At 38.9% G+C, this 11,543-nt stretch overlaps 1 protein-coding gene across 1 annotated transcript in view; it reads right to left on the reverse strand.

Moving 5' to 3' along the window:
* Positions 1 to 11,159, reverse strand: part of Ncapd3 (non-SMC condensin II complex, subunit D3) — a 55,081-nt gene extending 43,922 nt beyond the window's left edge. Inside the window, exons 1-4 of the mRNA XM_013009833.1 lie at positions 11,074 to 11,159; positions 6,808 to 6,962; positions 4,039 to 4,201; positions 355 to 539 (exon numbers count right to left, since the gene is read on the reverse strand). Coding sequence (XP_012865287.1) covers positions 355 to 539; positions 4,039 to 4,201; positions 6,808 to 6,962; positions 11,074 to 11,137 — 567 coding nt within the window. The 5' untranslated portion in view covers positions 11,138 to 11,159. The remainder of the gene's footprint in view (positions 1 to 354; positions 540 to 4,038; positions 4,202 to 6,807; positions 6,963 to 11,073) is intronic.
* Between the last annotated feature and the right edge of the window lie 384 nt (positions 11,160 to 11,543).

Genomic DNA, 11,543 nt, shown 5'->3' on the forward strand with positions numbered 1-11,543 from the left:
AAAAAAAAAAAAAAACCTCAGGGACAATGCCCAAGCCCAAAGTTCAAACCTCACAACCAACTAAAAAGAAAAGAGAGAGAGAGAAAGGGAGAATGTGGCAAATACACCAGTTAGTAAACTGCCAACTACACTTGAAAACAAGCCTTGGCAGGAGATGACTGGGAAGGTAGAAAGGTGGCAAAGCAGAAACATGCTCTGGTAGTACATGAAACCCAAAGGACATTTTTCAAATCATATGTATAGCAGAAAATATTTTAAGGATCCCTGAAACCATATTTCATGTAAAGTCAATTGTCAAACAACCTAAAATCTTGTGTTGGTATGGTATGTTTAATTATTTCACTTACTTCTTACCTCAGTATCATCTTTCCTAGGTGGTTTTCCTCTTTTTCTATTGCTTCTTGAGTTATCCTGAGAGTTCTTAGCTTGTTCTTTTTTTCTTTTCCTATTCAAGTTAGATTCCTGAGGCCAGCTCTTCTTGAGAATCTGAATGCACTTATCAAACATCACTGGGTGGAATATTTGATTGGCTACACTGCCTAATCATAAGGAGTAGAAAATAAACAGGTTAAATGTTTTTGTTTTGTTTTGAGATAGTTTCGCAAGAAACTCAAGCTGCCCTGAAACTTACCCTCCTCCTGATTCAGCCTTCCAATGCTGAGATTATAAACATGCACTACCACACTCCAGATTAAGCAGTGTAGGTGTCCAGGTTTTGAAATAAGTGCATAACAACAGACAAAAAGTTTAAAAAGCAGCCAGGCACTGAAGGTTCATGCCTATAATCCTAGCTACACAGGAGGCTGAGATCTGAGGATCATGGTTCAAAGCCAGCCTGATAGGAAAGTCCATGGGATTCTTCTTTCCAGTTAACCAACAGAAAAAAAAACCTAGAAGTGAAGCTGTGGCTTAAGTGGCAGAATGCCAGCCAGCTTTGAATGAAACAGCTAAAGGACAGCACCTAAGCCCTAGTAACAGTGTGTGCACGCGTGCGCACATGCACACACACACACACACAAACTATTGCAGTCACACAAAGTATTACCCCAGGTGATATCTGTAGGATAACAGTTAATATTTGGCCCTGAGCAAGGTCATGTAAAATTGGCTTACTATATGAAAATCAACATAATATACTATGTCATTAAAATAGCAAACAAAAAATCATAGTATTACCTCATAGCTGCAGAGAAGCAAATGACGAAAATCTAATACCTTTTCCAAATAGAACACTTAGCAAACTAGGTACAATAAATGGATAAAGACCATCTTAAAAAACAATCTTAACTAATGTCAAAGACCTGGATGTTCTCCTCTACCATCAGGGACAAGATGGGAATGTCCACTCTCCATTTCTATTAGCCCTGGACTAGAAATTTTTGCCAGGGCAAGAAAATAAACGGTGACAACACCAGAAACAAAAACTAAAACTGTAACTATTAACAGATGACTGATTTTGTTTTGAATAAAGAAAACCCTTGTAAAACCACTAAGGTTGCAGTATACAAGATAAATTATAATAATTTTTAAAAATTCACTTATAGCTACTAATCATCAGAAATATAAATAAAGACAAGTGCTCCACAAGCTGTGGTATCACAGGCCAGCATGTGGGAAGTAAAGGCAGGGGGATTGTAAATTCCATGCTGGCCTAGGCTACCCAGGAAGATGCTGTCTCAAAAATAAACCATTTAAAAACTGAAAATGAAGTCAGGCACTGATGGTTCATGCCTGTAATCCTAGCTACTTGGGAGGTTGAGCTCTGAACATCACAGTTCAAAGCCAGCCCTGACAGGAAAATCTGTGAGACTGATCTCTACTTAATCGCTATAAAACTGGAAGTGGTGCTGGGGCTCAAAGAAGTAGAGCACTAGCTGGAGCAAAAATGCTCAGGGACAGTGCCCAAGCCCCATGACCACCACCACCAACAACAAAAAAAAAAACCCACCCAAAACTAGAAATAATTTCATTTATAAATAGTACTGAAAAAAATACTTAGGAATAAACTTAACGAAGTGCAAGAGCAGAACACTGAAAACTATAAGACAGTATCAGAACTTATTAAAGATTATGAATGAAAAGAAAAGGAACGGAAAGATATCCTGTGTTGATGGACCTGAAGACAGTGTGAAGATCATACTACTCCCCAAACTGATCTCCACATTCCCTGCAGAGCTTCACATACAGATCTTAAAACTTACATGGAACTCAGAATAGCCAAAAAATTGTGAAACTAGTGAGTATGAAGTACCACAGCATGCCCACCACAAAGCCGAAACTCTGGTAAGGGAAGGGAAACTGATTTGTGTATTTATGTGTATGTGTGTGTATGTGTATGTATATGCATGGAGTACTGGTTTGAATTCAAGGCTTGTCAGGCAAACACTAAGCCATACCCTGAGCTATTTCTGCTTTAGTTATTCTTCAGAGATGCTACTGAGTGGTTGCCTAGGCCAGCCTGGACCACAGTCCTCGTACTTATGCATTGCCGACATCACTGGGGATGACAGATGCATGCCTCTATACACTTTTTATTGGCTGAGATGGAGTCTAAGTTTTTGCCCAGGTTGACATTGAGCCACAATCCTGATCTAGGCTTTCCAAGAAGCTAGGAATTACAGGTATGAGCCATTAAACTTAGCTGAAACTGGATTTAGAAAACCACAACATTTTTTCAGACAATCTAGTTACAGCTAAGCTATTACAGTACTTAGCAACTAGATTCTTCAGGAATTTATTTGAAAAGTCATTATGGAAGATTTAACAAAATAACATGAGTCAGAGGTCAGTGTTGAAGGCTTTAAGTATTTTTTTTTCCTTTTCTCAAATTGTACGGAATATATCCTCAACCTTAATTAAAAATGTATTTCTGGAGACGCGCTGGTAGCTCATACCAGTAATCCTAGCTACTCAGGAGGATGAAATCTGAGGATCATGGTTCAAAGCCAGACTGGGCAGGAAAAGCTGTGAGACTCGTATCTCCAATTAACCATCTGAAAACCAGAAGTGGAGTTGTGGCTCAAAGTGGTAGAGCACTATCCTTGAGCAAAAAAGCTTAAGGATAGCACCCAGGCCCTGAGTTCAACAACCAGAACTGGGTGTTGGGGGAGGGGGGGGTGGGGAAGCATTTCTGTAAACAATGACAAGTAGCAAATGGACTAATCTTATGATTTTTTTTCCAGTAAGAACTTTAGTTCTCTAGGTCTCTATGTTCCATTCTATTATCTTGAGTAGGGGTGGGAAGAAGGCTCTGCACTGCCCAGAGGAAGAACAGCCACTAAACTCTGACAAGCACAGTGACATATAGAAAAGTACTTTCCCTCAAGTGTTTCTGGTGAGGATTACTAGCAATGATCACACTTTCTTAACTAGAATCATAGTATTTTTTAAACATCCACAAGGGAGAGATATAATACCATGCTTCCTCACAGCAGCTTTTCTCAATATGATCAGGAAGTCAGGAGAGAGAGCAGTATCAGCATTTTCTTCTGGGTTTGGAAAGGGCATTCCCTCTCCTGAAGGACCTCTCTGTAACTATCCACATGAGGTTATAGACACAGCCTAATCTCAGAAAAAACACACTCAAATAATGAAGAAGGGAAGACATCTTCCAAATACCCATAAGGTGATTTCATATAATCCTCAGAACCACTCCAGGTGATGAGTTCTCACTGCTTATTTTGTGAGAAAACAAATGGTAAGAATTAAAACAATGCAAGTAAGACAAAATGACAAAAGACTATCTTACCATCCTCTGTTATTCACAGGTAAGGTGGTTTCAGGATCACCCCACAGAAACCAAACTCTAAGGATATTCAAGTCTTTTATATAAAACTCTACTACTTGGATGGTCCCTAAATATATCCCCTTACAATTCCTAACACAATGCAAATGCTATGTAATAGTTTCCACTTTATATTGTTTAGAGAAGGACAAAGAAACATATTACACAGTAGCAACAATGTAACATGTTTCTGTTCAAGCAATTTTTCCATCCACACATTCAGATCTAATGAACAGTGTCAAATATACATATACCTGGTATTTCTAGTAGCAGAAAATAAAGCCCAGCAGCATGAAGGCCATATTCTCGATGCTGTACACTGACATTTTTCTTATGTGCTACCTGGACGAAGTGATAGAATAATGCCACCAGCATACTATGAGAAATATTGTTCTCAATGAAGAAGGTCCAAATGTTCTGGAGAGAAGACAAATTCCAAAAGCCAATAGTTAATAAAATGAAAAACATCTTGGTTGATTTTTACAAGTACTTAATGTCTTAGAAAAAAAAAAAAAAAAGAAGAAAGGTCTGGAGATGTAGCAACACACACACACACACACACACACACACACACACACACACGTAATAGGCATGTCTGCCATCCTCAAAGAGATTGACACAAAAGATCAAGATGAAAATTTGTTATTCAAAATTATAAAGATAAATATATACAAGACATTTAATTAAATTTTCAAAAAATTGCCAAGTTTGAAGTACATGTACTTCTGAAATTATCAGTATATAATATGCTAAGACTTTTGGAACACCCTGTATTAAGTGATTAATTAAGTGAGTGATCTCTCCATCTAACTTAAATGTACCCAAATCTACTTATCATTGATTAGTGAGGGAATCAGAACAATTTGCTGACATTTAAATGTCCACAGATTAAGAGTAACGAAAGCAAGAAACACTGGGCAATTTCTTCTTCAATGGATTTCAGAAAGAGATTAGGCGAGAAAGGAAATCCTAGAACAGAAATTTACCAATCTTATCGTTGTCCCATACTTAGTCCCATTCAATGCATGACGATGACAGGCATTATTTTTATAAACTAAACATAGCTGGAACTACAGTTTATCCTCAGGCATCTTTTTTGTTTTTTTTGAGACAGGCTAGCTTATAGAATTCACCATCCTCCTGCCCATCTTCCAAAGGACTGGGATTATAGGCTGGGACTGACTGACCAGCAAGCCACACAAGCCCCTGAGTTCAAACCCTAACTAACACCACTCATTCCTCCCCCAAAAAAGTACACAATGGAACTCACAATTTTTCCACTTGACCTCACCCTTTTTTCCCCTCACTGTAGTTAATATCATCCTTCTAATGTTAAAATCTTAACTTCTTTCCTGCTTCTTTTTATTAAATATATTTTTATTGTAAAAATACTGTATAGAGGGGTTACAGTTACATAAGCAAGGTAATGAGTACATGTCCTATCAAGCATCGTTGCCTCCTCCTTTGTTTTTCCCCTACCATCCCTTCCCTCCCACCTCCACAACTACATTTCCCCTCCTTCCCCCCTCCCAGCCTGAATTGTAAAGTTCATTTTTCAACATATTGTCTTGTACATCTCATTGTCTTATACACAGTCAATTTGGCATTTTGTACCATGACTTAAATACCCAACAATTGCTTCTTAGTTTACAAAGCCTTATTAAATCTTAACTTAAAAAAATAAAAAATAAAAACACCCCCAAAGTATTTAGATCTTCCTTTATGGTTTCCATAACTTAAACTTCAGGCCACACTTATAACACCTACATTGCTTATAATAGACTCCCAAGAGGTCTCCCTGTCTATATTTTTCACACATCCGTCTGCCTGTGCTCAGGACAACACATTACTCAGTCTACTGCTCACCACAGCCTCTTCCACACAGAAGTATGAGTTAATATATCCATCATTTTTAGATAGAACCTCATACACAATACACAACCCTATTAACTTTCCAAGCCCCACAAGTGAACCTCACTCAAAGCTACCCACAGTCAATTCTCAGTCTAGCTTAAAGTGTCTTATGTGCCACATTTTAAACACTTACTATCATAATCTCCTCAACATTCCCTGCATAATTCCCACTGTGGTCCCTTCCAAGAATAATCCTTAACCCTAACTTCTGCTAGTTCACATTCTACCCAACTAAGAAGACTTGCTTCTGGCAACTTTTATTATGGGAGCTGCAATCCAAGCACACTCTCTTTTCCAAAGCCTTATTTGATGATCTCTGTACCTCTTTTAGAGCACTGCTTAGCATGTGATTCATAAAGTATTTCCCAGAGGTATTGTGCTTCCCCAACCTGAGCTGGTTGTAGTCACTACACTTCCTTTACACAGTGCTCTGGTCCCAGTGAGGCCCTTGACTGAGGAAGAATGTATTGTAATGTCAACTCTGTCTAATGCACTTAATGCAGTGTGTATTAGCATTATATTGAAGGACAGTTTAATCAGATGACTTAATTTTTAATCAAATATGTAAAATTTATAATTAATTCTTTTTGGAAAATTAAAAGCTTCAGAGATGTTGCTATCTAAATTTTTTTTATTCTGTTTCCTAGCCCTTTTGTTCTCCTGAAAGGGCTTCAACGGTCTAAGTATTGATAAACACACTAGGTAAAACTTAGTATTTAAAGGAACTCTGTATAAATCTACTGGTAATTTCATCGAATCATTTCTCAGTTTAGTAATAAATCTCCCGATGTTAAGGCATTCCTAGACTGTTGTTTACATTTTCCCTGGCCTTCTTTTCACTTTTGATATACCTAGTTTTCTTTTTCCTTTTCACTTTTACGCTTGTTCTTCAATTGGCTGTTGTGAAACATCATCATGTCTTGAAAATTAATTGTGAGTTCCTTGAGTCTTTTGGAGGAAAGCTATTAGGACAGTCCAATGAATCAACCACAGTCTCTAAGTTATTCTTACTGTACTCTTTATGAGCTATGTACTATAACAGCTTAGAGTATAATGACAGTCATCTTCTATAAACAGTTGGCTTCATCTTTTTTTTAAAATTTTCTTACCTCTGAAGATGCATGTTCTTCAGTAGCAAAGGGAAAAAGACTTTCATAGAGATTTGTGAATGCACTCAATCCACTCTCTACGATCTCTGCCTCTATGTTGGGATCCAATGGCTCAGTCTCTGTGAAGTCCAGTTCCCATACTGTATCTACCCATTCTAGAAGAAAACACAATGAAATTAACAAGTACTTTAAAAAGTTAAAAAGAAAAAAAATCACCTCTAGACTCCAGACACATTCTACAGGAATAAATTCATAACTTAGACTTAACATTTCTGGTTTTCTTGTACTGGTACTAGGGTTTGAACTCAAGGCCTCAGTACTGTCCTTAAACTTTTCCTACCCAAGGCTAGTATTCTACCACTTAAGCCACAGCTCTACTTCTGGCTTTTTGGTGATTAATTAGAGATAAGTGTCTCACAGACATTTCTGCATAGGCTGGCTTTAAACTGTATTGCTTAGATCTGAGCCTCTGAGTAGCTTCGGATTACAAGAATGAGCCACCAACACCCTAGTAACACTTACTTATATAAGTAAACTATAACTAAAGGGAAGCAGTAAAAGCTGGGTGCTGGTGGCTCACACCTGTAATCCTAGCTATTCAGGAGGATGAGATCTGAGGATCTCGGTTCAAAGTCAGCCTGAGCAGGAAAGACCGTGAGACTCCAATCTCCAATAAATCACGAGAAAACCGGAAGTGGCACTTTAGCTCAAGTGGTAGAGCACTCGCCTTGAGCTGAAGAACTGAGGGACAGCGCCCACGTCCAGAGTTCAAGCCCCACGACCGACAAAAAAAAAAAAAAAGGAAAGCAGTAAAGATTAAGCAAACCTCCTTTAAAAAAATTACAACTGCCAGGCACTGGTGGTTCATGCCTGTAATCCTAAGTACTCAGGAAGCTGAGATCTGAGAATCGCAGTTCAAAGCCAGCCCAGGCAGGAAAGTCCATGAAACTCTAATCTCCAATTAACCACCAGCATACTGGAAATACTGCTGTGGCTCAAGTGGTAGAACGCTCGCCTTGAGCTGAAGAGCTCAGGGACAGCACCCAGGCCCGGAGTTCAAGCCCCACAACCGACAAAAAAAAAGTAAATAAATAAATACAACTGACAGCTAGCTATTAAGTTAATCAGCTAAAAGTATCAAGAAAGAAAATACTTTTTACATGTTACAGCTGGTTACCTTTAATGATCAAGATTCCCTATAAGGAGAATAAGGACAATAAGGAGAACCATCAATAATGGCCTCAAGTGTTTCCCTGTGAACATATCACAAACAAGTTAATAAATTGAAGTGAAACAGCACTTCATTGGGCCCTGGGAGGGCTGGGGAGGGGGAGAATATTGTATGTTAAAATAAAGATACCAATCCTTGACCTTCAAGAAGTTGAAACTAGAGATAAGCCACCAAATTCACAGACTTACTCAAATGACTGCCAAACACAGAAATGGGAAGGAGATACTCTGAGAAGGTGACACTGACACATTCTAAGTAGATTCTTTGCCAAGCTCTCAACTCTAAACTTTCGTATACCTTTTTTTATATAATTTTTTTATTATCTTTAAGTGGTTGTGCAAGGAAGTTCCCAATCTACAAAAGAGTATATGAATACAAAGTGTCTGATAACATTGTCACCCATTGCTCCTAACCCACCCCTTCTCTCACTTTTCTTCTTCTTCTTTTTTTAATTGATATTAGGTGATTGCATACATTTCACATATTTCACAGTATTGTAGAATAGTGATGCTTAGTTAAAGTCACAAACACATTTTAACCCTCACAAGGCAAATTGTCATTATCATGGTCTATAAAGTCTGTGAATTCTATGAGCTTTGACAATTATTTCTTCTACATCAGGTGATATTTACATTTCTTTCCTTTTGCTTAGTGTAAGCTGTTCCTTCTTTCCCTCTCATTCCTCCCTTCCCATCACTGTCTTTGGGTTGCTTAGTTCATTTTCATCTATGTCCAGCTGATGGGCCCCTCTGTTGTACTTTCTCATACTTTTTTAAACAGCTATTTTCTTCAGGCTTTCCCCTACACCTATAATTAAGACTAGATAAAAACATGTCACGTCGGACACATTATTAGCCTTCACATTATTCTTCACTTATTAGTCTCATATTAATATTCTTTATTTTCTCACCACTAATTTAAAGTGGTTGAACAGGGTATGGGAATACAGGAAAAAAATAAAGATAGAAAACCTCCACCTTTATTTAAATGCAAAGCACTGCACTTAGCTAGATTATCCTCCTGAGAATATAATCTGCCCATAATCTTTTGTCACTTGAGCTTGACCAAGAAAAAAGAATTATCTTGTACTGCATGGCTTAGCACAGGAATAGGAATGGAGGGACACTGAAAAAAATACAACTGTATCCTTCTGCATTATTGACATAGGATCAAAAATATCTTGATCCTTGTTTTATCCCCATTCTTAATAGCTTATTCCTGTCAGTGGCATCAAATTTAATTTGGAAGGCAGTAACTGCCCTGACTTCATAGTCCTCATAAAAAGATATGTATGGCTTTGGCCATTTCTAACACTTCTGAGTCTTTACTACTTCACCTATCAGATGTAAGTTAGTAATGGCTATCAATTTCACAAGAAGAGTATTCTATTGTAAAAGTTTACTAAAAGGTAACCTAAAAGATTAAGTTTATTAGAAGGCAAACACTCAATTTAAAAAAAGAAAGAGAGAAAGATCTAGTATCAGACAACCTAGATCGTATATAGTGACTACTTTTATTTAGCTTTACACTTCTGTCAAATCATTTGACAGTTTATACAAACCAAATCCCTCATTTTCTATTTTTCAACTGGAGAACATTCAAATAGAGATCATTCCTGTCCCACCTTCCTCACTTGGAATGGAAGAGGAAGAAGTATGCTGTTTATTCATTCAATCAACATTTTATGAAAATATATGCACAAACCTCTAGTGTAAGTGCTAGAAAGATGAATGCTCCAGGTTCTTGTCCACAAAGATCTCATTGTCCCACAATTATAATACTTTACATAGTAGTTTATGATAAAAAAAGAAAACAAGCTTTGAGTGACACAGGACAAAGCTATTACACTGACTTGGTCACTTACATAGAATTAATCCCCTACTCCTCACTGGTAAACAGGATTCTTGTGAAAGACAAGATGCTAAAAGGTCCAGATTTAAAAATAAAATAAAAGGTCCAGATTTTTTTTAAAAAAACCTCACTATTACTTTTACAATGGATGGATGTCACAACAGTTATGTAAACTGTAAAATAATGAAGTCTAAATAGGGAAGGAAAAGCAGGGAGGCACATCTTAGAAATCACAAAAGAATGAAGGTACAAAGGGTTTGGAAATAAAGAAGAGTCACAATGTAGAAGTTTCGGCTGGGAATCAGACTATTAGTAGTATTTGCTCAGCAGTTATTTTGTGCCAGGGCACTAAATTCACTTCACAAAAGCCATGTAAGGTAGATATAATAACTCATTTGACAGATAAAACCAAAGCATAACAAGGTTAAGCAACTTGCTCAATGATACTGATGCTATGCAATAGAAAGTATGGCTGAAGCATCTGTGACCAAAAGTTATGGGGAGAGCAGGCTGCAGAGAATGGGGAAGGCTCCTAGGGTAAACCGTGACAGTTAACACCAGAAAGCAGCTGAGATACTCTGCAATGGTCCTGGGTGTCTATAGGGCTTGGAGCTGGGCACCAGTTCAGGAATGCAGACTGAACGCAGGACACTTGTGATAGGGGTGCATGAAAGGAAATGCAGAGATGCCATTAACTCTCAGGTTTGTGGCTTGGGTGATGCTATTCGCTGGCTTTGGTAATCCAAGTTTTTTTCAAGTGACATTTGATGATGTCTGCGTATGAGACATCTATCTCCCTGAACGAGGGACTGCGATTTTTTTTAAAAAAAATAAGCCTAGCAAGAAAGAGTTGGGTGTCTTTTAGAGATACCCAAATAGAAATATCCAGGAAGACTTGACAGAATAAAGAAGCGGTGGGCGGGGAATACAACATAAACACACATGTTGTAAGAGCCAACCAACATTAGCTCTTTTTTCTTTTTTATAAACCCGTTACTTGACTGGATTGAGCCTCTAAGGTTTAAGGCGGCTGGCGACGATTCTGGCGTGTCACAGCCCTGGGGATACACAATGCCCAGAGGGGCACCCTCATTCTACCCCCACCCCCAAGCGGGCTGAGATACCACTGGGGACACAAAGCACCCCAGCCCTTCTCCCCGGGACCCGCGGCTGCGTCTCCTCACCGAGGTTGAGATCCACCGGGCACCAGGGCTGTAGGCCGCTCCCTAGGCCCCGCAGCGCCACCATGATACCGGAGGAACCGGCTCCCCTCCGCCAGGCACAACTTTCAAAGCTCGCTCCCGCGCGCGCGCCGCGATGTTCCTATGGACCAATCACAGCGTACGGAATTTATAATCGACCAATCACGGTGCCCACCTAGTTTCATTCTCTCAGCCAATGATCTAGGTCGACCGTCGCAGGCGCAAAGAATGGGGCGGGGCGAAGACGAGAGGCTAAACAAGGTTCTCGGGTGCATTGTTTTTCTTTGGCTTGCCCTTGAAATGCGGACCCAAGAGCTAAGTTAAAGCCTGGTAGCTTCATTCCCGACTCGTTTTGCTTAAGTGGGAATAGGTGTAGAGACAGGCTGAAAGTACTTCCTGTCATCTTTGCTGCCTGTCAAGCGACGTTTCTTGTGCGTGTCAAAGGGCGTCAC

This window comes from Dipodomys ordii, unplaced genomic scaffold (genome assembly GCF_000151885.1).
Source record: "Dipodomys ordii isolate 6190 unplaced genomic scaffold, Dord_2.0 Scaffold10, whole genome shotgun sequence".
NCBI classification, from domain to species: Eukaryota; Metazoa; Chordata; class Mammalia; order Rodentia; family Heteromyidae; genus Dipodomys; species Dipodomys ordii.